Raw genomic sequence first — 25,957 nt, 5'->3', positions numbered from 1 at the left:
AGTACTTCTGTCACTTATTTTATTTTGGTGCACTCAGGTGGGAATGCTGGATCACAACAGGATTGGGCTTGAAACATTTCAAGAGATTCCAGCTGTTGTTTGCTCCAACAGGAGATAGACTTCCTGTCCTTACCCCTTCGTCTGACGTCATGTAGTTACCTCCGTTTTGAAACAGTCTGAACAAAATGAGGTTTTTGGAACACTCTAAGGTTGTGATCACACATTTAGGTCTAAGGCTGCAATCCTAACCCACAGCTACCTGGGAATAAGCTCCATTGAATTCAGTATGACACTTCTGGGTAGGAATATACAGGATTGTACTGTAAGTTTACTGTGGAATGCTGCTAGCCGTAAATCCGAGGCTATGAACATAAACAGGCTCTTTTTTACACTAAGAAATACTGCATTGCTATTTTTCTGCTTTTTTCCTAGTCAAAATGTTCTTTTCACTTTTACTTTCTTTAATCTGTCTTGTTTGGCACTCTGTTTCCGCTGATGTCTCAAGGAAAGAAGACATAAACGCAGCAGTAGCAGCAACTTCCCGTCATTTTAAGCAACCGGTATTTAGAGGTATACTGTCTCTGAAAGTGTTGGCTCTAGCTAATCAATGCGACTAATAGCTGTTGTTGATAGGTCTGTCTTCCGTAGACTTTCCGCATACTAAAATCAAACAAGCCACCCTTTTCATCTTCAAAAAAAAATTCTATCCGTTTACGAGCAACTGCCTAGCACAGGAAAGATGCAGCGCCCGTGTAAGCCGCTCGTCTACTTGCTACCAGTAGAAGCAGGAAGAGGAAGGAGTAACCCTTTCTCCTCCCGCTTTGCACCGCGCTCTGACGACAGAGCCGTGCGCTGCGGAGGTGGAGAGGCCACGTTGACAACTGAGGACACGGGGGCGGGTCTTATGTTTGAGCGAGTCGTTGCCAGCTTTTGGTGCGAGACCAGCGGCGCTCTGTTTGCGGTAGCGGCAGGCGGCAGCAGCCGAACAAGCATGTCTTCACCACCTAAAGTCAAAGCAGAGACCCGAGCTGGACATCCTCCTGCTGGTACTGCTGCCCTTCGCGACCGCTTTCTCTTTCTTATCTCCCCGGATCTTGCTTGTATCTTCCAGGGCGTTTATTGTGGGCGGTACGATTAGGGAAGGAAGTTGGTTATTTTTCTTAAAATTTCCCCCCATATTTGCATGTGCTTCCGAACTGATAGTGCGGAATAGACAATTTAGGAACCCAAATCCTGTTTGTGTATATGTTATTTCGCACATCAGGAATTCTAAAGCTGCAATCCTATGCATGTTTACTTGTGAGTAAACCCCTTTAAATAGGACTATAATCCTGTGCACGCGTTCTAGAGGCTTAGGCTGGAATCTAAAGTATGCTTACCAGAGAATAAGTCCCGTTAAATCACTTTCTTAAGAGAAAACAGGATTGCAGTGTTACTTCCAAGTCAACATCCTGAGGTTTGGGCTGCATGGGAGGTGTTTCACAAATCATACATTCCCTCGTAGCAGGCTGCCGTCTCTCCTGAAACAACAAAAGTTTCTCTTGGGCTGACAGTCGCTTTGAGTCAAAAGGTGCTGTAGTAAGCAACTAATAATAATGATGATAGTTTCTCTTGGGCTAATACAGGGACCTTCTAAATGCAGTGCGTGGACATGATGAAACTCCTAGAAAGCAGGACTCTGGCCGTCCCTTTTCAGTTGAGTACGTTTTGCCAACGTATACAGATCCTTCAAGTGTCTGGTGAAAAGCCAGTTGAAGGCCATGAGGTGGATCCTAGGGTTGGGCTTCTTTCTTAAGGATCCATAGGAGTCCAGTTTATGGACTTCATAATCTGGAGAAACACTGCAACATGTGCGGATGCCATAATACATAGTTAAGATTCTTTGTAAGTGTATTGTTTACTATTGCAGGCTAATCCTATATGTTTTTACTCAGAAATTAGTCCACTGAGTTTCATGGTGCTTAATCCCAGATCTGCAGCAATCCTACACACATTTGTTGCATTCTCTGCAATAATAGCACTTAAAGCTACATCTAAAAGCAATAAACAGTAGAATAGAATAAAGTAACAAAACTTTGTTAAATAACTGATCAAAAAACCCCAAAGCAACTATCAATAGAATTTGTCATGTCCTAAAATAAGAGATGGGAAAAAATGTAAGCAGTTTTCTTATTTTGTATTAATCATTTTAGTGCATAGGAAATTCTTATTCTTCATATTTCCTCTGGATTTTTTAAAAATAAAATGTTTGAGAAGCAAAATATTCAGTAGTTTTTTAAAACAAAACAACACCCCCAGTCCTGAGGTAACAGGAGTGTAATGGTTTTGTGTTCACATATTGAATAACTCATCTGTCAAACTTTAACATTTGTTATTCAAAGCAAAGGCTAAGCAACTTCCTGAACATTGTGCAATGCTCTTAGTGAATATGGAGTTGTGTTCAAGCTGTTGTGCTTGTAAACCATTTTGATTTGAGAAAACACCAGTGGAGAAACAAGAACTGCACTTCTGAGTGTCTCTCTACATTTGATATTTCTTCCTTCCTGGAATATATTGCTTGCATGCAGGCAGTACATGCCTTACTGTGGTTAACAGATCTTATATCTCCGCCCTTTCTCAGTCTGTTACTGACCCACACGAACTTTTTTGCCTGTTATTGGGTGATTCCATAATCTTGAGCATGGTAAATCCTACGCTGAAAGTCTGGAAAACAGTTTCAAGGAATTTCCTTATAAAAGGACGGCCAGAGATCTAGGAAATTTGTCCCTATATTCTATTTTCTTTTTTTAATTAAATGGGAGTGAAGAAAACCTTTCCTTTCCAACTGTTTCCTAAATCCTTGGATAGTCATAGGCCCATGCATTCCTCTTCTACTCTGTAAAACACCTTGAATAGGGCGGGGTGCAGCTGCAGAGGATCCTAGGCAGTTTCCTCATGCTGAGATTAGACCATTGGTCTATATAGCTTAGTACTATTTACTCCACAGTGGCTCTCTAGGGTTCCAGTCTGGGGTATGTTTTCTCAGCCCTACCTGGATTAAACCTGGGACTTTTTGCATGTGAAACATATGCTCTGCCACGGAGCTACAAGCCTTCCCCAGTCTGTAAGTGCTACTGGGAGACAAACAGCCTTACTCCTCCTTGGCAGCTACTGATCTCTCCCTTCCTCTGACTGCAGTTACAGAATCAAGCTGTTAGGATGCCATCCAACAGAAGAGAAGGGACTTGTACAAGAGGCAGCTTTTGAACCCTTCTGCGTTTTCTTTCATTAGATGGATTCCTGTTACAAAAGTTGGTGGGATGCTGGACTCTTACGCAGGGTAGCACTGGTCTATTTCTGTAATATGATGTGGACCCCCAAATAAAATATCTTCATGCCTCACCACAGATCTGTTTGTATTACCTCATCGAACAAACTATCCAGACACATAGATGTCGATGTGTTTTAGTCTTTTTATTTACTGCTGTTTAATTGTCTTTTGAATCTTTTAAATTACTTGTTTCTAATTGTTTTCATTGATAATTTAATGTTTCTTGTAAACCAGTTAGGGGTTTTCTTACAATCAAGTGGTATATACACTCTGAAAAATAAATAAAAAAACAAACAGATGATTAGAAAAGGGGGGCTGAAAGGCAGATTAAGTTTAGGAGGGAAGGGCAAGTTCAAAAAGTTTGAGAAACATTTGAGTTACCTTGGCGCCATTAGACATGCTCTTCAACAATTGCAGTATTCACCTGGACCCGCAGTTGCTTTTTTCTTTCCCTGTTCTTCTTGACAGATGTTCAGAAATGTGAAGGCCTGGAAAAAATGGTGCTGCTACATTTAACCTCCTGTTTTCCCCCTAAGGCCTTCACATGTCTGTCCACAGCAGTAGTTCAGATTTTAATCTTTACGGGTGCAATAAACACAAACATGATTTGAAATAACTGTTCAGTTATCATGGCAACCAGGGTGGCCACAATAGATTTGGGCAGTGCTGGCCAGAATTCACCAGTGAAGAAAATCAGAGACTCAGGAGAACAATTTTATTGATGTCACACAGGCATATGCAAAGCTATGCAAATTTTATAATAACAAGGATTGATGCTCGGGTTCTTGAAGGACCCCTCGATGGCAAACCTGAGCCAGCTGGCAGGCAGCGGAGTGCTGGGGGGGGGGAAGATGCATTGATAGTTTGCTTATAGAAACCCTTTGTTATTTTGCTTTTTAAAGATGAATGCAGTTATAGCACAGTGTATTACTGTGCTGTATTTTTAATGGTTTTTAATTATTTTTAATGGTTTTTACTGTATGGCTTTTTATTTGTTGTAAACCGCTTTGATTTTTTTTAAAAAAATGAAATAGTGGTATATACATATTTATAAATAAACAAAAATAAATCTCTGGAAACCAATGATCTGAAACTAGTTTACAATTTGTATTGCTTTGAGAGGCTGCGAGTCACCTGCCCTTCTAAGGGCCAGTGTGTGTGCTCCTGATTCTTCCCCTCCCAATAACCAGCCCAAACTGGTGACTTCCTTGGCTTACCCCCCTTCCAGCAGTCATATGCAGTGCTTTTAGGCTCAGTCTAGCACACCGTTGTGTAGGTTTAAGCTCCATTAAATTTCACCTAGATTTAAGTGCTCGTAATTGTGCAATGGATTGTGATGTTCACGTGCGGAGAGAACAAGAGAAGTAGCCTTTACAGAATTTCCAATTTACTCTGGAGAGGAACAGGTGGCTATTAATATGTTACGTTAATAGACACTCATTATAATTGCCAGGCTGTGCAAATAAACAATCATAAGTCCCTCTGCTTCAGAAAAACATGTAAGGTATAGACAGTCAGTCCGTACATAGTTCATGTGCATCAACACAGTCCAGAAGAGAGTGATGCTTCTACAGGCCTTGTAAACAAGATCTTGAGCTCTGCGTAAGTACTCCCAAACTGAAGATTGTATTAGAAGACCAGATGAATGGTTCTCAGGTACAGTGCTTTACAGACCTCACCTAATGAAATAGGTCACTATTCCAGTTTAAATTTTCGGGTTAAGAATGAGTTGACCAAGTCTATGTCATAGGCAGGTCCAAATCTACTCCTGTATTGGGTCTGTGCTATTCCAAACAGTTGTGATGCTGTTGAACTAAATCCACAAGGCACTTAGACAAGATGTGCATTTTTGGATTATCTGCAAAACAGCACCACCACCACCCTTTTGTAGTTCTGAAGGGAATTGTTGTTGAAAGGAATCTTTGCAGAGAAAGGATATTGCTGTTCAGAGTGACGAACGTATTATTACATGAATTCAGAGATCTGTATTGAGGGATATCTCACTAACTTCTAACAGGGAATTATCCTCTGTAATGTAATACTTCACACCACTGCTTTTCAGCTGTGCATGTGCATTGCAGATTTGTGTTGACTTCTTTTTCAAATTACTGGATTGTGCCCCACAATCCCTGGGAGATTAATCACTGGAGTTAAAAAGATTGGGAGTTTTTCATCCTAATTCCAGACCACATTATTGCCAGCTACAATATAGTTCACAGCCTTGGTGGGAAAACTTCGTTTCTGACATGGATTTGTAAGTGTCTTGATTTGATTCACAAGGAAACACTGTCCCTGCAAAAATAGCTTTAAGAATTTTATTTTCCCAAAATTCAGTTGTGCCATCAGGCTTATCTGTTAAACTCATTGTAGCAATTTGACTCAGTAGGAGTGAAACTGAATATTGTTGAAAGTCTAAATTTAGTTTTCAGAAACTGCGGAAATAAAGTAAGATAACGGCATGGCTGTAAAGGAAAGCTTTTGCTTTTGGTACTCTCTATAGCCAGTTTGGTATCGGCATCAGCAGTGCAACTAAAAGGTTCAGGAGAATGAAAGGAGTGGTTAGTTAGACGCTCCTGCGGTTGGAATATAATTTATAGGAAATGAAAACAATTGTTTTTTTCTGTTCCTGTCGGGGACCACAGTGAAAGTAATGTTACTATCACTTTTGTATGTCATTCTCATGTTTATAAACAACAAATGACATTTGTGTAGTGGGCATTACAAGATCTGGGATGTTGAATAATCAGAAATGTGCATAAACAAATTCTGTTTTAAGGATGACTTGAGTCGCAATCGCATTTCATTTATTATGTATTTATTTACTGCATTTATATCCCACCTTTTTCTCCAAGGAGCTCAAGATGATGCACATGGTTCTCCCCCTCCTCATTTAATCCTCACAACAGCCCTGTGAGGTAGTTAGGCTGAGAGGCAGTGACTGGCCCAGTGTCACCCAGTGAGCTTCATGGCTGCGTGGGGATTTGAACCCTGGTCTCCCAAGGTCCTAGTCCAACACCCTAACCACTAAAGGTAAAGGTGTCCCCGCACTTGTAGTGCGAGTCATTTCTGACTCTTATGGTGACGTCTTGCGACGTTTACTAGGCAGACTGTATATATGTGGTGGGATTGCCAGTTCCTTCCCCGGCCTTTCTTTACCCCCCCAGCATATGCCGGGTACTCATTTTACTGACCACGGATGGATGGAAGGCTGAGTGGACCTCGACCCCTTTTACCGGAGATTCGACTTCCTCCTTCCATTGGAATCGAACTCCGGCCGTGAGCAGAGCTTCGGCTGCGTTACTGCCGCTTACTACTCTGCACCACTACACACACACATTCTGGAGAGCTTGGTCATGATCACTCCTTGGGCTTCATAAAGAAATCCTGTGGCATTTCTTGGCCTTTCAAAAGGCTCAGAAATCTGAATATGAGTACATATGAATGTTCCAGGTTGCGTGACAATTTCAACCTGTATTGCCAGATGTTGTTGAAGTCCAGTTCCTATTGGCCCCAGCTAGCAAGGTCAGTAGTCAGGGATGATGGAAGCTGTACTCCCAACAACATCTGAAGGGCCACAGGTTTCCTGTCCCTGGTCTGTGTCAACTGACAGCAGCCATCTAAGGTCTGAGGCAGAGGTCTTTCTGGGCCCTGTCCCCTGATAATCTTTTAACTGGAAATGTAGAACTTTGGACCGTCTACAATAATAGGACATGCCTCCACTGTTGAACTCTCCCCCGCATTTTTAAGGATTCAGTTACCAGGTCCATCATGGTGGGAGACTGTTGAATTTGAACCTATGACTGTAGTGGCCCATTCCAAATTAATTTATCCCAAACTGTGTTTTCTTCTATACTGTAGACCTTAATTTCTAATGTTTCATGTGCTTTTTGTCTTAATCTAACAGGCTTCCCCCCCCCATTTTTATTGCAGTCAAAGCTGGTGGAATGAGAATTGTGCAGAAACATCCACACACTGTAGATGCCAAAGAGGACAAAGACAAGGAACAGGAGGACTGGGAAAGTGGCACAAGGTGAAATCCCTCCCATAAAGTATTATAAATGAGTGAGGTGCTTACTCTGTTCCAACTAAGCAGTGTTATGTGAAAAATTGACAATTTTGATGAATAAGTAAAATAGCACACTTTTGACAAACCATATTTATTCTAGTCCATGGCTTATCTGTGATTGTTTCACAGTTCCTAATAACACAGTCTAGCAGAGAGTAAAATACAGGGAAGAGAACTGGGCAAAACCTGAAGGAGAAAAGGCTGGAATCATACGATTCCTAAGAACTGCTTTGGTGGGGATGACCATGTGTTTGCCTGTTTCTTTTTTAAAGCTAGTTTGACTACCTCCTGTTTTCTCTTGGGGGTAATAGAAGGAGCTAAGCCAGGTGGTTTAATGAAGGATGGGGAAAGGTTGTTTTGAAATGAGGAGACAGTTTGGGAAGGCTATTAACTGGAGAGGTGGGTGTTTATTATTCAAAGGTTAAGAATGATTCTCAGGACCAACTTTTTCCCCAAGGCATAGAGACCAACTTTTTACTCCTTCAAGATATGTAGGAAAAGGGCTATAAGCAGTTTAAATAATTATGTTTTGAGCACAGAGCTTTTCCAAGTAGGCTTTAATGGAAAATACACAGGAAGTGATGGAACGAGGCCAGTAGCACTGGTTATTTTTGCCTGGGTTGTAAGCATGGTGTGTCTGCATAAGAGGAGAGAAACATTTTCTATAGGCATCTGGTTAGCCACTTGTGAGAACACGATGCTGGTGTAGATGGGCCACTGGCCTGATCCAGCAGGCTCTTCTTACATTCTTATTATGCACAGCTACTTTTTCAGTAGAAATTAAATGTTACTTGATTTACTAGTTTATTCATGTTTTACTACCTAGAACCATATTAATGAGGTTATAACCACTGCAGTCAGGTGGGCAATAGAGGGGGAAAGTGTTTATGTAAAAAAAAGACTTAAAAAATGTGCCAAGAATGCCTGCATTGTATCCTAGGATTTTTAATTGTTAAAATCTCAAGTTTTAAATGTAAACAATTATTTAATTATTTTTCTAAAAAAAACCCAAAAGGTTAACTCCCTTCTGTATGTTTTTAGTCTTCTTTAGGGATCCTATCTGAGATAGGCCTAAAAAAATAAGAAACCTCTTGGATCCAATCAAGGGTCTGTCTGATCCAGCATTTTCTTTCCTACACTGGCCAGCCAGATGCCTACACAGAGCGCACACAAGCAGAGCATGAAGGCTACAATTCTTCTCTATTGTTTTTCCCCAGCATATGGTATTCAGAGGTACCAGTGGCATGTACGGTATTCTTTATATGATGCAATTGTTTGCATATAGTAAACTTGGCAAAGAACCTCACCTTTTATCAGATGACATTTGCTAGTAGATAACAAAGGGAAAAATCAATACAGAAAGTGCTCATTTGCGTGTATTTGAAATAAGTACTTAAGTATCGGAAGAATTTTATTCCTTAATAATTCTGAGAGCATAAAATTGCTGTGCCAGGTTTGATCAAAGATCCATTTAGTGCAGCATTCTGTCTCTGACTGTGGTCAGTCCAATTGCTCTTGGGAAGCTCACAAACAGGTCATGGAGGACGTAGCCAATCACTCTTGCCAGTAGTGTAGTGGCAAATTCAGAAGTGCAGGGTCCCTTTATGATCATCTCACCATGCGCTCTCTCAGCCACATCCCCCGGATTCACCATCTTGTCTGCAATTGCATAATTATAGAACCAGAATAAAACTGATACGTGCATAGGCTTCCTCCTGCTCAATCTCTCTCTCTGTCTGGGGACTAAACGTTGCCAGAAATGTTTTGATTTTAAGAATTCTGAAATGAAGCCAAATGTGGGACTAGGATTTGGGAGACCAAGGTACTTTGCCATGAAGCTCACTTCACACATACCCTAAGAACCAACCAGCATGAAAGAGAAGGTGTGTATTATCTATTGAAAAGAGTCTTCTCTGTGACTGACTCTTATTGACTTCATTCAGCATGAAAGGACGAGGAAGCATGTTGTTAGCCAAGTGAGGACGACTCTTCTCAGTAGCTAACACTGCTCCCCAAAAAATAAGGGGTCTATGACTCTCCACGACCCCAGACAGCTACACCCCTGTCCCTAGCATCCGGTTAGTAAGCAGATTGTATCTTTTGCATCCATATAATTTCTGTTCATAGAAACCTGGTAATGTAGCTGCATATGCATATTTAAAACTCAAGACTTAGTAGAAAAGTTTTAGACTACACCGTAAGTTTTCTTTTTTAAAGTGTTGCAGCCCAATCCTTTTGTGCTGGTGCATACTTACTGCAATTGTTATGTAAGCACCATAAAATATTTTGCTGGCTTTATAATGCTGTTATTTGCTGAGGAACACAACCTAAAAAGACATAGGGTAAAGGTGCTATAAGAGTAGAAGTGGTCATAGATTTTTAGTACAAGATTAAATGATGCCAGCTCCAAGGAAAACCTTTGCAAAATGGTTTATCTTAACACTGCATAGGCACAAAGTCTTTTACTCCATAGCTTATAATACATGTTGGAGATGTAATTCTTCAGAGGCAGGTTTGCTTATTTTATGGTCCTGCCCTTTCATTCAGAAATCCTGGAAAGAAATCCTGGTTAAGGTTTATGAAATAACATTATCAACTCACTGCTGATCCCCCACCCCAGGGGAAAAAAACCCACTGGGTTATTTAAAAGGTGATGTGTAAATGAATCTAGGGTTGCATGCAGTGCTAATCTTACTCAGAGTAAACACATTGAGTTAATGAACATTACCTTAGGTTCATTAATTTTAATGGGTCTACTTTGAGTAGGGCTAGCATTGAATGCAACTCTTAGATTTGATGAACATAAGAAGTGCTCTGCTAGATCAGACCAAAGGCTTTTTTTGTTGAGACTCTTGTTTCTCATATTGGCCAAGTAGATGCTTGTGTGAACCTGAGACGCAGGACAGAGCACAATAACACACTCCTGTTGTTGTTCCCCAGTGTCTGATGTTGAAAGGCATGCCTCCTATGATCCTGGAGGTCGTATATAGCTATCACGACCATTTGTAGCCTTATCATCCATGAACTGTCGAATCCCCTGTTCGTTATCGAAGTTGGTGGGCATCACCACATTTTCTGATAACACAGTGCATCGTTAAAATATAGAACTTGTTAAGGAGTACTTTCTTTTGTCTGTCCTGAGTCACCCACTATTCAGCTTCATGGATGACCCAAGTTTTTAGTATTTTAAAGGAGAGAAGCAGTTTTCCATGTCTTTCTGGAGACCATGCATGCTTTTGTAAACCTCCATGCCCTGCAACCCAAAAAGTCCGAAATGTTGTATACAGTAGGGCCCCACTCATATGGTGGGTTAGGTTCCAGAACCCTGCTGAAGAGTGAAAATCGCTGCAAAGTAGATTACGGTGGTTCCAGAGGGGGGGGGTCCCTCAGAGGGTTTTGTTTTAGGGGGGCTGCAGCCAGGCTGTCGGAAGCGGTGATGAGGGCGGTCTGGGGCGTGCCAGCCTCAGCCTCCCTGCTCTTCTTCGGGCTGCGCAGGGACTGTGTCATCTCAGGGGAGGCCGTCAGGTTCCTCCTCCCTCCTCACCTCCTGGGGCTTCCCCAAGATGCCCGCCACCGCTGCGCACAGCTTGGTGGGCAGGTTGCGGGGTAGCCGCACAGCCGGGAGGCTCATCTCCAGCTCCACAAAGGGCATCTTGGTCCTGGCCAGTGTGCCGCAGCCGCTCTGCAGGAGCCACTGAAGGCTGAGGGTTCCGGTGCCTCCTCGCACCGCACTGCCTCCTGGGGCTGGCCTCAGCGTTGGCTGCACTGGGAGGCTCACCTCTCTGGCCCGGCCCACTTCGCCCTCGCTGCGGGCTGGAGAGAGGGAGGGAGGGAGGCTGGTACTGGGAGTCTCTAGCTGGCTGCTTCTTTCTCCTCCTCCTCCTCCTCCAACTGGCTCGGGGTATCCTGATTCAGGACCGAGGCAGAGTGTGCCGCCAATGACAGCACCAAGAAGCTTTCCCACTCCAGGGCAGGGCGCTCTTGCTCCCTGCTGGGCCACCGCTGTATTAATGGGACGCTGAGAAGCAGGGCCCTACTGTATATGAAGTTAAGATTTTTCCCTAATGTGCATCACTTTACAGTTGCTTACACTGAACCTCATTTGCCATTTTGGGTCTATTCAGCTGGTTGGAAGAGGTCATTTTGGAGCTCTTTACAATATTTCTCACCCCTGCCCCTGAATAATGTGATGTCATCAGTAAACTTGACAACCTCACTGCTCATTCTTAATTCCAGATCTTTTATGAACAAGTACTGGTCCCAAAGCAGGTCCTTGCAGAACCCCACTTCTTACATCTCTGCATTGTGAGAACTTTTAAGTTTTATTCCTGTTCTCTGCTTAATTTTTTTAACCAGCTACAGATCCATAAGAAAACTCAGTATCTCATCTGGTGCTAGCAAAGTTTCCTAAGAGCCAGTAGCAGCTAAAATATCTATTGGAACTCATTGGGAAAAAAGCATATGCAGACTGAATGTTACATTATAGACATACTTCTCTGATAGTTTTAGAAATAAAATGGATAACTTTGTTATGTTTTGGTTTAGCTGTTTTCAAGATAAATTACAACATCAGTGTTGTAAATATGTGTTTTATTATTTATAATGATTTTCTGTGTTCTGTAGGCGCATTGTTGTTTATCTGTTCCGTTTATATTTGGAAATGCATGCCTACAATATACTGTGATAGTTATTCTTCCCCCTCCCCCACTGCCACAAGTGAAATGTTCAAGTGGATATTCCCCTACGTAAATAATGGGGAATAATCTTTAAGGGAATGCTGTTCGGCTACCCTGAAGAATATTCTGCCTATGTGTTATCAGTGGTAACATTATTAATTCTTTAAAACACCCAAGTTGTGGGGCATATACTATATTTGTTCAGTTTGGAAGTCAACTGCTGCTTTTGTAAGACAACCGTGGGCCAGAATACCACATTAAACTGCAGAGGTCTTAAGGAATGTAGGGATGATATGTACTGAATGTTCTAAAAGAAATACATTATGAGAAATACGGAGTAAAGACTGTGTCATATAAAGTGAATAAAAAAGGCAGGCTTTTTTTAGGCATTTCTTGGTTGTGCCGTTTCTCCTCTTAACATTGTATGCAGTTACTCTTTAATTTGGGGCAAAACCTTGGTATTTTAAGAAACTGTAGGAGTTTGCAGAAAGGAAGGTTAAGAAGGTGGCTTTGTGGGAACGGCCTTTGGAGAATTATTAAGTTCCTAGCAAATAGGTAGGTTCCTAGCTAATATAGGTAGGGAGCAAGCTTTAGCTGCAGAAGATAACATTGAATTGGCAAAACCATGTTAGTGTTTTGTCTTGGGATAATTCACAAGACTTGTTCTTGCACACCTTAAATTGTATAGTGTATTTACTGTGAAGAAATGGAATTGTTTTCCCACAAGTGTACCTGACCTGCCTCTAGGTCCAACTTGTATCCATTTGCTGGGCTCAAGACTTGTATGGGACTTGTATACATAGGCCTGACTCAGATGACCTTTATCGCTGACATTAAGCACTAAGGTTCTCATGGGCTGGGTTTGTGCGTGCTGTACTTAACACATAAATGGACTGATATAGACATTGCAGCTTACCCTTCTTCCCTCACATGCTTATTGTCTAAGTGCAGGAAAGGTTTTTTAAAATAAGAACTAATGTTCTATTATGTGAGCCTCCACTTGTAGTCTGAACTGATACAGGCCGGACAGACACATGTCTTCCACATTAGGGAAGATTTGATTGTTGAAACAAGACAAACTGAGGATAGTGGTGATCCTGATCCTGCTGTGTGTACACTCTGCACACTTAAAGGTGCTTGTGGATTGCAGAAGTATTGAAAGGTTATACTGAACTTACAACAAATGGTGAACGAATATAGATAGTGTTATTGGGCAGCTCGGAATGGAGTCCCATCTTAGTTACTCTATTAACTTTGAACTTGGACATTCTAAATATAGAAAAATACTTAAATACAGATTATAGGTTTTCAGTCTTTGTGTTTCTAATAAAAATCTAAACATTTATGTTATATATTTAAGAGCAGTTTTGTGCAGTTGTCTTGCTCATAGCCTGGTTTATTCATTCATTGTCTGACTGTAGTTTTGATTGGCAGTCATATGCAAACTGCAGCTGCTTGGCCATGTCATATTTATTAAGATGAAGAACTTTAATTAAAACCTTAGATTAGGTATTCCTGAGAGAACGATAGATCATTTTGCAGGATCATTTGTTGTCACAAATGATGACAGGATGGTGGAATATTCTGAGCTATTTAGACTAAAATGTTCATACCTGTTGCATTGGGCCTCCAGAGTTGTACGTATGAAGCAGGCAGAGAGTTTCATGCTGACTTGTCTTTCAAAATCTAGATTGTTAATGCAGTAGATATACTTGAAGGACACATAGGCAGCATTTCTTTGTAATTCTTAAAGTGTTTATTAGCCTTTGCTTGTGCACTTCAAGAAATATAAGCAGCAATTAGTTTAGTAAAAGAATATGGGTGGCCTCATAGTTAATTTCTTTGAGAAACAAGATTGTTTTGGCTCTAAATATTCCAAAATTGTTTGCATTACTTTTGTTTGATCTGCAGTAGAAAGGACACTTCCTCAGTGGTGAGGTACTTGCTTGTGCATTAATTTATTGCTGCTATAGTTATCTTCTATATTTCAGAGTCAAAACCAGCTTCAGATAATTGGCTAGGATAAGGCAAAGATTGTTTTGAGACAAATGAAGTACAACATTGAAGCAGCACAGAGCCAGTAGGTTTGCTAGTTTACAAAAACAAATAGAAAAACGTGACAAAAGAGAGGGGTACCCTCAATCATGAGATAAATGCAGATTGTAGTGTTTGAGAATTCCATAGTTTGTTTGACTGTGAAATTTTCTGCTTCAGTTGATTGAAATGAGTCTTCCGTAACCTGTTCAGCTGCTGTTATGGAACTGATGCAGTGGACTCTGGTGCTTGAAAGCATATGCAAGAATAAATTGATCAGTGTTTATGATGCTACAAGGCTCCTTGGCTCTGTTTAGGTATTAGGTGAACAGTCACAAATGTTTCAAGAGTACATTTGTAATTTGTAATCCAGTGTCATGCAACAGTGAGCACATACATTATATATATTTTAGTTTAGTTAAAGCTATATTCTGTGGATTGGTCAATTTGTTTGACCTTACAGAACAACGCTACTACTCCCTAGAATTGTTTTATCATGCACCAGGCATTGAATCTTCATGAAAAAGCACTATAGCTGAATAGGTTTGAAACCTGTGGATAATCATGCATTAACAGAACCTGATTCTAGATTTCTTTTTAGTTAAAATGCATGTGTAAGCGTGGTGTCGTGGTTTGAGTGTGGAACTATGACCTGGGAGACCAGGTTTCAAATCCCCACACAGCCATGAAGCTCACTGGGTGACGTTGGGCGAGTCACTGCCTCTCAGCCTCAGAGGAAGGCAATGGTAAACTACCTCTGAATACCGCTTACCATTAAAACCCTATTCATAAGGTCGCCATAAGTCAGAAATGACTTGAAGGCAGACCATTTCCATTTCAAGAGACAGCTACTTAAACCATGCTGTCATTTGTCAGCTCTATTATTTTCATTTTCCTGGCCTTCTGGATATATGTATGTTTGCGCATGTGCACACTCCCACACACATACAGACGCTCTCTCACACACAATGTTCAGCTATTTTGGAAGGAATATAGTCTCTCTTTTCTTGATATCTGCTTTTGTTCCTTCTGTTTGCTTGTTTGTAGGTAGCTGCTTTCTGACAAGGGTAGAATGGAAGAATATTGACCCCTGACTACATTTTTATCTTTTATGAATTCCAAGGGCTCAATACTGACTTTCATTGAAATAAGCAATAAAAGCACACATTTTTGTCTTTACTAAACATGACAGTGGCAATTAAAACTTGAGTGTGCCCACGTGAATATAAAGCAAGGGGCAGGAGAGGGGCTGAATTTTAGAGCAGAAGGAGTGCATTGTTGAGGGAAGCTTGAACCTTCCCTGCACTCATCTGTTGCCTCCCTGTAACCTCTCCCAGCAGCAGTTTTCTCCCAGCCATGCCCACTTCTGATATCAGCACAACTTAGGAGAAAAGTACCTTGGGGGAAAAGACTATGAGGATGTAAGCTTAAGGTAGGACATCCCCACTTCACAAACCTTTTCTCTAATAAAATAAGATAAAAAAATAAAATGGTCCCCTACCCCCTGCTTCCATGCTTTATAGCAGATCAAAGTTTAAATGCATGGTCTGCTGCTATCGCATCTAATTTGCCATCAGTTTTTTTGTTGTTACTGCTTTTATCAATGTCCTTGTTCTAGATACTCTGAAGAGCTTTTTTTAAAAAAATCCTGCATCAAGGCCTTTGACCCCATCTACCACAGTGTGACTTAGGTGTGTATTATACAGCCTACAAGCATGATCTGATTTTGACATGCCTTTATTGCTGTTGTTTATAATACTGATCTTCAAGTTGGCTGGGTTATGATGCACAACTAGACTCCTCTTGCAGTGGCATCATTTTATTTTATTTTTTAAGAGAAGGAAAGAGTGGAGAAAAGATGGGGAGGAAAGAGGCCAATGGACAAAGGCAGATGTATTTTAAAAAATTAAAATAAAAGCATGTTGCATCTTAGAAGCTGATGTTAAAGGCAATGTCTAGGTCTGAAAAGGTTACTTGGGATTGTATAGGGGAAAATTATACATTATTCAATTATCTCTTCCCTTATAATACTGACTGTATTGCAAACACATCTGCTCTCCCTCCCCCTGCAGGCAGGTTGATAAGTAGTACAAATAAATATTCAAGGTGGAACTGAATGCTCCCAGCAACTAGAGGTGATGTAGTACAAGTTGTTCTAGTTCCTCTCTTGGCCCATTGGTTGGCAGCTTTCAAAATGACCTCTCTGCGGTTATCATTGTTTCCCCGTGATAAAGAACTTTGAAGGTCAATGTATTTTGCAGATTTATAACATAAGCTACATGCCTTAAAATGCCATCGTACAGAAGAAAGGGCATGACTATGCCATACTTATTCCATTACTCCCAAACTACAGGCTTCTACCAGTGTGTTGTGTGTGCATATGTTTCAAAAGGGTGACATTTGTCATTGAATATTGATCTTGCTTCTGATTGATGGGGGAAATGTTTTTAATTGGAGCAGTTATTTATTCCAGGTCAAATCTGAGTCCTTTTACTTGATTATTTTAACCTGACATTGGAATCAGCAAGGATATGCTCTCTTTCTCTGCCACTTTGTAAATGCTGAATGCTGCTTTGAACAAAGAACATTTTTTGCCTCAACATTTTTGATTTGATTTGATTGGTTGATATCTTATGTTTGCCCTCCTGAGCACCTTCAGAAGGAAGGATGGAATATAAATTCAATGAGGAGGAGGAGTCCGCCTTTCTGTAGGTTCCCAGGGCATTCTTAATTAAAAGTAGATCATAATACTCTAACCCTGCCCTGTTGAAGCTTAACAATAAGGTACATAAGCCATGTTTTGGAAAATTGATATGAAATACTATCTCCCCTCAGTCTAAAGTTTAAAAATGCATATTTTTGCTTTTGCTAAAACAAGCTTGACTGTCCTGCTTTGCTGTAATAACATGGCCCCTTCATCGCACTGTGCGAATAATCAACAAGATTTTTATACAAAGGCCTAGTTTTCACAAATAGCAAATGAAAATAACGTGTTACTTATCACTTCAGATTGCATGTGGGGAATCACATGACTGAATTTCCCCCTATTTTGCATGTTGAGGAGGAGGTAGTTTTCTTTGTGGAGAAAATGTTTTCGTATGAAGGAGCATTCGTTCACACAGTTCCCCACCTGGGGTCTGAAGTGGTATAGTCAAAAAACAAGCTTACCATTTCATCTGCTCTTTCTGAAAACCAGGCCAAAGTGAGCAACACGTAATTGATGGATCTGTTCATATAACAGTTCCATGTAGTATCTGAATTCTGGGAACTATGTGGTTTGTTGAAGCTATTACTTCAGTAGAAGCCAGGATCTGAAGCCACAGTTTGATCCTGGCTTGTTTTCTTCCAGGGGCTCCTGTCAACTGAGGTAAGGCAGGTGGTGACCAGAGTGACCCTTCTCAGTACTGACACACTGTTCGTATCCTTCATGGGCAATAATGGTTAACTGAAGACTTCCAGGGTTAAATATGATGCACTGAGGAGAGAAGGGGCTGCACATGCAGGCACAAGTTTGTATCTGAATGCAGCCAATACCTATGGTATATTTGTTCACAATAGCCTCTCCTGTGTCATCCTTACTTAGAAGTCTCTTGATGATTGTATTAAGCTGAAGCATTTCTGAGAGGGGGCTTGTATCAGATAAATTTTCATGTGTAACAATACATATATCTTCATCTTCAGGAAATCAACCAACATTAGTGAAAGTCTCAAATATTCATTTCAATTTTTACTAGATCTAATAGGAATGAAACCCAGCTAGGATTATATTTATAGCTAACAAATCATATTAAAAAGCCTTCATAATTTCATACTTGTTTTGCGCTCATTTCCACATGACTAGCTCTGTTGTAAAAAGAACTGATCAGTGGAAAATTCTTCCTTTATAAGTTCAGTTGAAATGAATGGGAGCTGCACAATACACATGCACAGATTCCATTGCTTTCAGTGCTGCTTACACAGAGGAAGTTCCAAGTGCTCAACTGTGTACAACTGGGCACGAGAGTTTATTCAATTTTATAACAGCAGCTTTAATAACTGAAAAGGATGAAGAAGTTTCTGCCCTTAATGACATTTGTCTTTTTATAACAATCTCGACATAGTAGTTCAGGTTAAAACTCAGAGAGTGTTTGTTTAGAAGTACATTTCTGTAAACATACAGATCTTACACAAAGTTTACTGCAAGCTTTTCAGCTACCCAGTATATGGTTTATACCCCAGGTGGTGTCTTATCTCTCACACAGTGAAAAAACCAGATTGTGCTGCCTGTGAAGCCTCTTTTCATAAGACAAATCCCTTAAATGCTTGATCTCATGCCCTCTTGACTCATGTTCCTTTTAAAACACATACATAAAATATCCCTCACTTTTGGTATGCTGTTGGGTCAGGAAAAATACTTTGCTACCTTCTCCGTACTTGGAATTTCAGTCACAGTTCAATTAAAGAAGCAAATTTTAAACTCTGTTGTATTGTAGACCATTGGTGTGGTGTGTGCGCTCTTTGCTGCATTTTTTCCTGTCATATCTACCATGTGGGTGACAGCTTGAAAGGCTAAAAAATTAAAACTTGTTCTGGATTCCAGTCCAGCTATAGTTGACTACATAAGGTGAAGGGAAAAAGAAAAGTGTTCTGTTGGCAGTTTGTAAGCATTGCTTGGCTTGCACATGCTCCGTCATATCTGTAAATATATTTTTATCAGGTAAAATGGAAATAGACTGCCTTCAAGTTGACCCCAACTTATGGCGAGCCTATGAATAGGGTTTTCATGGCAAGTGGTATTCAGAGGTGGTTTACCATTACCTCTCTCTGAGGCTGAGAGGCAGTGACTGGCCCAAGGTCACCTAGTGAGCTTCATGGGTGTGTGGGGTTTCAAACCCTGGTCTCCCAGGTTGTAGTTCAACGCTCTAACCACTACACCACACTGGCTCTCATTTATCAGGTAAGACTCTGCTATATAAATGCCAGTGATGCTAAGTTCTGCATTCAGCATTGTTTGCTCTGAAAAAAGGCCTTCAGCATTGCCCTCTATTTTTGCTATGCTTTCATGAACCTCTGGATTAAAATGAAAGTTTCATATTTTTCATTGAAAATATGAGAATGTGCTACTGTTTGATACTTTTGGGGATCACTAATAGTATCCTATATAGAAATGACATGGTCCTTCCCTAAACAACTTACAGTCTATTTGAGAAAAACATCAGGAAGGGAAGGGGAAAGAGGTAGAAATTTACAGTGTGTAGCAAAGGAGTAGGTAAAGTACACCTAGGGTGGTTTGGGAATGGATTTGTTAAAAGAATTAGCTCTTGAGTTGGCCATTACTTCCAGTTTAATCCAGTGGCTCCAGATTCTTCCAGAAAGGCCCGTGAATGTTTTATAGAGTTGAAAGCTTTAGTTTAAAGGCCTGTCAAAAAATGTAAACGTACTGCCTGCAAGTCGATTCCGATTTATGGCGACCCTATGAATAGGGTTTTCATGAATCTGAGAGGCAGTGACTGGCCCAAGGTCACCCAGTGAGCTTCATGGCTATGTGGGGATTCGAACCCTGGTCTCCCAGGTCATAGTCCAACACCTTAACCACTACACCACACTGGCTCTCTAAAGGCCTGTCAAGAAGCCTTAGTCTATTTTAATTTCCCTAGGCTGGATTTTCTTGCTCCATATTATTTGTGTGTATTGGTTAATATCATTTATTACTCTCTAGCAGATTAAAAAAAATGTCGGCCCTTCTTCCGCTATGTACATTTTACCTACCTTTTGCACATCGTCTTCTGAAACATAGATGAAGAAAGATTTGGAAGTGGTAGAAAGATGGTTATTCAGTATGCTGTTCATACATAGCTGTAAACTTCCAGCAATAACTGAACACTCAACAAACTAAAGCTATGTGATCACATGTTGTTCAGTTTCTTAATTAAGGGGAACTTGAGGAGTATTTGGAACTAGAGAATGTTTTCCTACTTAAATCAATAAATTTTTATGTTTTACAGTTTTTTCTCACTTTGGAACAAGTATCAGTATATTAATTACTGTTTTACTACTTTGAATAATTGAGTTAAAGATAGTGGACAAATGACAAATGTAATTACCTCACCCTGTATTTAAATTAAACTTGAAATATCATGCAACAAACATATAGTGTGGAAAAAAATAATGGCTGCTCAACTGGAAGGAGAGACTTTGGTTTGTATAAACGTTTAAAGGTTCTGTGGGAATATCTCACACTGCTGGTTCAGATGCAACACTGCTGATTGCTTACATGTGATATTGTGTGCTTCCAACCTCTCTGTTTTGGAATGAAAATTTCTGCTTTCATACCTTATTGTAGTTAACTCCCATCCTACCTCGTTCAGATACTGGGTGAAATGAGGACTTGGTAAGCTCTAACTTCAGTTAGCATCAATGCCAACTGTGTTTAGGACCTATATACCACTTCAAAATACAAATGGGGTTCACAGGTTTATATGTCCCCACATGTAAAACATACCGTCCCTCTTTGTAGCAAACTGACACATTAGGGAGGTTAGTTATCTTTCTGACATGCTTACATTCCACAAGCAGCCGAAGTTCATGGGGCAAAAAGCTGTCTGTGTTTGAGGGGAGAAGGCTTTTACCATATAACTCTACAAGTGGATTTTTCCTTAAGATTGCAAAATAAGTTTGCTAATTTTGAAGACCGATGCTAAAAACAGACAGCTCCTTAAAATACATAGTCAGCAAACTACTCTTTTTTTCTTTTTAGACCGTGTCCCAAAAGTATGTAAGGCTTGGACTTCTTGATTTTTTAAAAAAATCGTAACACACTTAAAATTTCATTTAAAGTTCTGGTCATATGAGACTTTCATCAGTGAATCTTAAAAGGGCAGTGAGGTTGCTTCCTTTGGTCAAAGCAGAAGTTCAAAAGAATTGGTTGAAACCCAGATAACTAAGGGTCTGTTCTGTAAGGTATTGTTATCTTCCAAACCAATGTAATTAAAATTGCCTCTTCCACAGTCAGGGAATGCTCTGAGGCTCTGTCCAGGATAAGATGAAAACTGACAGTGTACCACAGTGATATTGGCTTTGAAATGAAAAAATATAATTGCTGCTAATAAGAATAGGATTTCAGACATCAACCTGGATTAGGTCTTGGCTAGATAGACAATTGCCTGGCTGCCACTGCCAATTTACAATCTCTCATCCTCCTGGACTTGCTCTTGCATACAAGGGTGGTGGCAGAACATGGCATGAAGATGAAAAATCCGCCACCTAGAAGGCAAGTGAGAAGCAAGTGAGACCATTGTCCCATCTAGCTCAATATTATCTGAACTGACTAGCAGTGGCTGTCTAAGGTTGTAGAGAGAAGTTTTTTTCAGTCCTATTTGGAGATGCTAAGAATTGAACCTGGGACATTTCCCATACAAAGCATGAGCTCTACCATTAATTTAGAAGGAACTCACCCTACATAATTGCATAATTTTGAAGTTTGGATAGGATTGTAGACGTTATCGTTCTTATGTATCATTTTTGCCTGGGGGGGGTACACAAGTTTTGGCTGGTCTCGGTTACAGCTAGGGGTGGGGGAGAAATTCGGTTTGCATTTAAAGCTGAATCTTATCAAATTCACACTTTCTGAAACAACATGAGAACCAAAACACACCCATCTTTCTGCATTCACACTTACCTAAATTTTGCAATGCAGTTTTCCAGCACAATGTTGTTTACAAAAATGCATATATTAGGGGAAAGTGTGCATTAAAAATGACGATCGGAGCAAGCCAAGTCAGGGAAAGCTGGCATAATTGGTGCCAGCACAAGAGAAACCAGCATAAAGTTCAGCTTGAAAGAAACTGGCTGCATTAACATTCAGGAGCCTCTCGGTTGGCTGGACACTGGCTCAGCCGGGAGCTGCAAGCAGAGACCAGAAAGTAAAAGCCCGCTCTCCCAAATACCCCTGCTGGAAAGTAAGCTCTCTTCATTGACTTCTATTGTATTTAAGAAAACAAATACAACCTTTTTCCCGTTGTAACTTTGGCCTGAATTGGCACCTGCAGGAGTGCTCTGAATACAAATTGGATGTGGCCTGAATCCCTTCAGCTTGGCCCCTCACCTGATACACCTCTTTTTGGGGACTTATGCTAACTTACCTTACACTGGCCTTGGCTGAGCTGGGCTGAGGGACCTATGCCGGTGTAGCCCAGCTGAACTGGGACCCATTTGGCTCAGCTGGAGATCTGCCACATCCAAATCCCCTCAGCCTGGCGTAAATGCGAGGTGGATTGCACCCTAAATTAATTAAAATAACATCCTAATACAGCATTTTATTAGGAGACATTGCTTGCAAAAATGAGTACGTTCGTCAGAACTGCATACAAAAATGTGTCTATTAGAAGAAATTTGCACTAAACTGCTGAAGAATTTTCATGAGGACTTTAAAAAATAAATAAATTGTGAATTGCTGCAGAAATGTGGGGAACTGAATTTAAGACTGCCAACTCCCATCCTTGCTTCTTATGAGAAAGGGTGGAGTCAGTTTCCTATCCATGAGGAATCAGAAAGAGGAGTGGTCAGCCTCTCACTTTAAACCAGACTGGAATGCACTTGGAAGCTTTTTTGCCCAATCCAAAGCACAGTGTGTAGTCATGAGTAGTGCTTTTCCACAGCACCTCTGAACCTGGGAGCAGGGAGAAGAACGCGCTGCTCACTTGCATCGCAACAGGTTATGGAGGTACTCTGAAGCTGCAAAAGAAATTATTACAAATTCTGAAAGTGTCTTGATGGAGGTTCCTTCTTTATATTACTCTGTGCGTGTGTGCACATGTGTATGTTTTAAGTTTTGTGCCACAGCTTAGTGGTAGAATATCTGCTTGGCCTGCAGATCCTTGGTTTAATCCCCACCATCTCCAATGGGAGAGAACCCTGGCTGAGCTAGATGGACTCGGTGGCCTGACTTGGTATGGCCCCTTTTTATGTTCACATGACGAGGTCCCATGACCCTAACACAGCATGTGAAGCAGCTTTTGTAAATAGTTGGAACCAGGCACCATTGTGTACCTGTTCACTCTTCACAGGCATTCCTACTAAGTTGTAAAATAGTGTATTTTGGGCACTTGGTATACAAGAGAGCAAAGGTTGTTTTTGACAAGATGTCATTGAGGCCAAAAAGCTTAGTAGAGTTCAAAATGAGGTTAGACATTATGATGGATTACTAGAAAATCTACAGTTAGGATAATGTCTCTGTTACGGAGAGGATGGATTCCCTTTCAAAATCTCACATGGGAGATGCTATATTTTGACCCTCTAAGTGAAGAAAGCAGGGTGTGGCCTAGAACCTCAAGAAAACTTCAGCAGTGTGGTTAGCAGCTATATTTATAGAATCAGCTAGCTTTAGTTTTCTGGGTCACTCCACTCCACTCTGGAAGAGTTCTCTAGGTTTGCCTGTTGTGAGCCAGCTTCAAAAACCTTCCTATACAGAAGCTAGTTTTACCTGGAGTTTTTTGTCCCCTAACAGTCCATCAGGGTTAACTGGTGGGTTCTCCCCCCCCCCGCTCTTTCAATGCAAACTTCTGAATAGTGTGTGATTCTAAGAGGAACTGGCCATTTTATTTATTTATTTATTATTTGATTTATCTCCCGCCGTTCCTTCCAGCAGGAGCCCAGGGCAGCAAACAGAAATGCTAAAAACACTTTAAAACATCATAAAAAGACCTTAAAATACATTAAAACAAAACAACGTTAAAAACATTTTTAAAAAAGCTTTAAAAACACCTTTTAAAAAAGGATTAAAAACATATTAAAGAAAACATATTAAAAGCAATTCTAACACAGATGCATACTGGGATAGGTCTCAACTTAAAAAGCTTGTTGAAGGAGGAAAGTCTTCAAAAGACGCTGAAAAGATAGCAGAGATGGCGCCTGTCTAATATTTAAGGGGAGGGAATTCCACAGGGAATTGTATGTAACCCGGGAGGATAGATATAGTAGATTGATGAATTCCAAGAAAAAAGGGGGTGTTAATTGGTGTATTCTTGAAAAGTATACCAAAGAGGAAAGGCACACACAATTATTCTTACTCTCTCTCTCCCCTGCCCCCATACTCTGTTCATGGTGATAGAGCTCACTGGAGTGTATGGAGAAAGTAGTAGATTTTTGTCCTTGCTTTGATCAGACATATTTTAGAGTTAAAATAATGGACATATTTGCATAACTTGGTAATAGTAAGACATTATGCTAAGATGCCACTCAGCTCATTGGATAACTCTCTGCAGAGTATTGCTGTTGTCAGCCATTTATGTAATGCCAAATGACATGCGGTTTTGGAAGCAGGAGCTGAAAAAGCATTATTTTGAGCAACGCTGTAATCTTCATGTAATCTGTGTAATGTGGCAGATGGCTCTTTTCATTCTCCCTACCCCATGAATGAAATTAAGACCAACATATTCCCCCCCCCCGAGACTTCTGTCTTCAGGCTAGCAACTGACATCCTTTTTCTGTGCTTCACTAGGTAATTTTGTGACATTTTGGATATAATATTACTGGTGTTCCTCTGAATACTACCAGTTACTGGGAGATGACACCAAGAGAGTAGTATTGCCCTCATGTCCTACTTGTGGTCTTTCCAGAGGCATCTGGTTGGCCACTGTGAGAAATACAATACTGGACTAAATTGGCCTTTGGTTTGTTCCAGAAGGCTGTTTCTATGTTCTAATGAAACCTTCCCCAAATTAGTGCCTTCCAGATGTTTTTGGACTACAACTCCCATCAGCTCCTGCCATCATAGCCGTGTTGGCAGGGGATGACAGGAGGAGTAGTCCAAAAACACCTGGAGGGCACTAGGTTGAGGAAGGCTGTTTTAGTGTGTGGATATTGATTTTAGTTATGGTTATGTACATGTATGTGTATCATTTTGGATACACAAGCAAAGAGACTGGTGTACAAACAATATATGTGCTTAGATTAAATCTGGATTGGGGTTACAGGGAAACGGTTTAAAAGGTGGAAAAATCAGAAAGGTCAGTCAGATGACACATGCCTTGAAGGAGAAAGCACTGAATATTGAATATAGGATCTTGGAGTTTCTTGCAAGCAACATGATGCCTAACAGGGACTCTGTGGCTTGAATCAGGAACCTCAAAATCTAAACCTGAGCCTGGCCCAGAGAACTAATGTAGACTTTGTGTCCATGGAGACAGCTTCAAAAGCAGTAAGGATATAGGTGTGTGCAGCATCGTGCCCTGCAATCAGCCGATCTCAAGTATCCTCAAAATTGGCTCTGATTATTATAAGCAAGGTGCTGTTTGTCGTATGTATGTATTTATATCCTGCCCAAGTAGGAGCCCAATTTTGTCAACTTCATTGACTGACTTCAGCTACCTTGAGCTGGAGAACACATCCTTCAGGTATCTATTTGGGTACAACTAGCCTTGGCCTGGCCCTGACAGTGCCCTTGATTTGAGGGGAGTGCCTCAGTGGAAAATTACAGTTGCACCCCATTTATCTCCCAGGGCCCTCTCCCATTAGATGATTGCCTGGTAGGTGAATCTCCAGAGTTATATTGCCCTTCTTTCTTTTGTAAGTTCTTGTCCTGGAACAAATGAAAAAACATCTATCCTATTATAGAGGTCCTTTTTCACAGAGGAAAATTGCTTGCATGTGAAAAGCTGCTGTTGTAAAATTATGGGGGAAAGTTATATATACCCTGACAAAATAATTATGTGTGTGGAAAAATGCAATACCTATAACACATAGACACTGATAACATAATATTAATAGGGGCATTACCAGTAGGTATGTAGTTGCAATCAAGAAACTTAACATGCCACATAAATACACCCTCTTGCAAAGGGGAGATAGCCCATGGCTTCAGATAGTGCCTCACAAATGCCTTGTAAACAGAAA

The 25,957-nt window shown here is 40.7% G+C and overlaps 1 protein-coding gene across 1 annotated transcript in view; it reads left to right on the top strand.

Moving 5' to 3' along the window:
* Positions 1-902: 902 nt before the first annotated feature.
* The window catches only part of DAP (death associated protein), a 43,164-nt gene continuing 18,109 nt past the window's right edge, over positions 903-25,957 (top strand). The window contains exons 1-2 of the mRNA XM_061589299.1: positions 903-1,046; positions 7,241-7,340. Of these exons, the coding sequence (XP_061445283.1) occupies positions 905-1,046; positions 7,241-7,340 (242 nt within the window). The 5' untranslated portion in view covers positions 903-904. The remainder of the gene's footprint in view (positions 1,047-7,240; positions 7,341-25,957) is intronic.

This window comes from Rhineura floridana, chromosome 1, assembly GCF_030035675.1.
Source record: "Rhineura floridana isolate rRhiFlo1 chromosome 1, rRhiFlo1.hap2, whole genome shotgun sequence".
NCBI lineage: Eukaryota > Metazoa > Chordata > Lepidosauria > Squamata > Rhineuridae > Rhineura > Rhineura floridana.
Note: the sequence above shows the minus strand (reverse complement) of the source record. Positions and strands in the feature narration are given on the sequence as shown.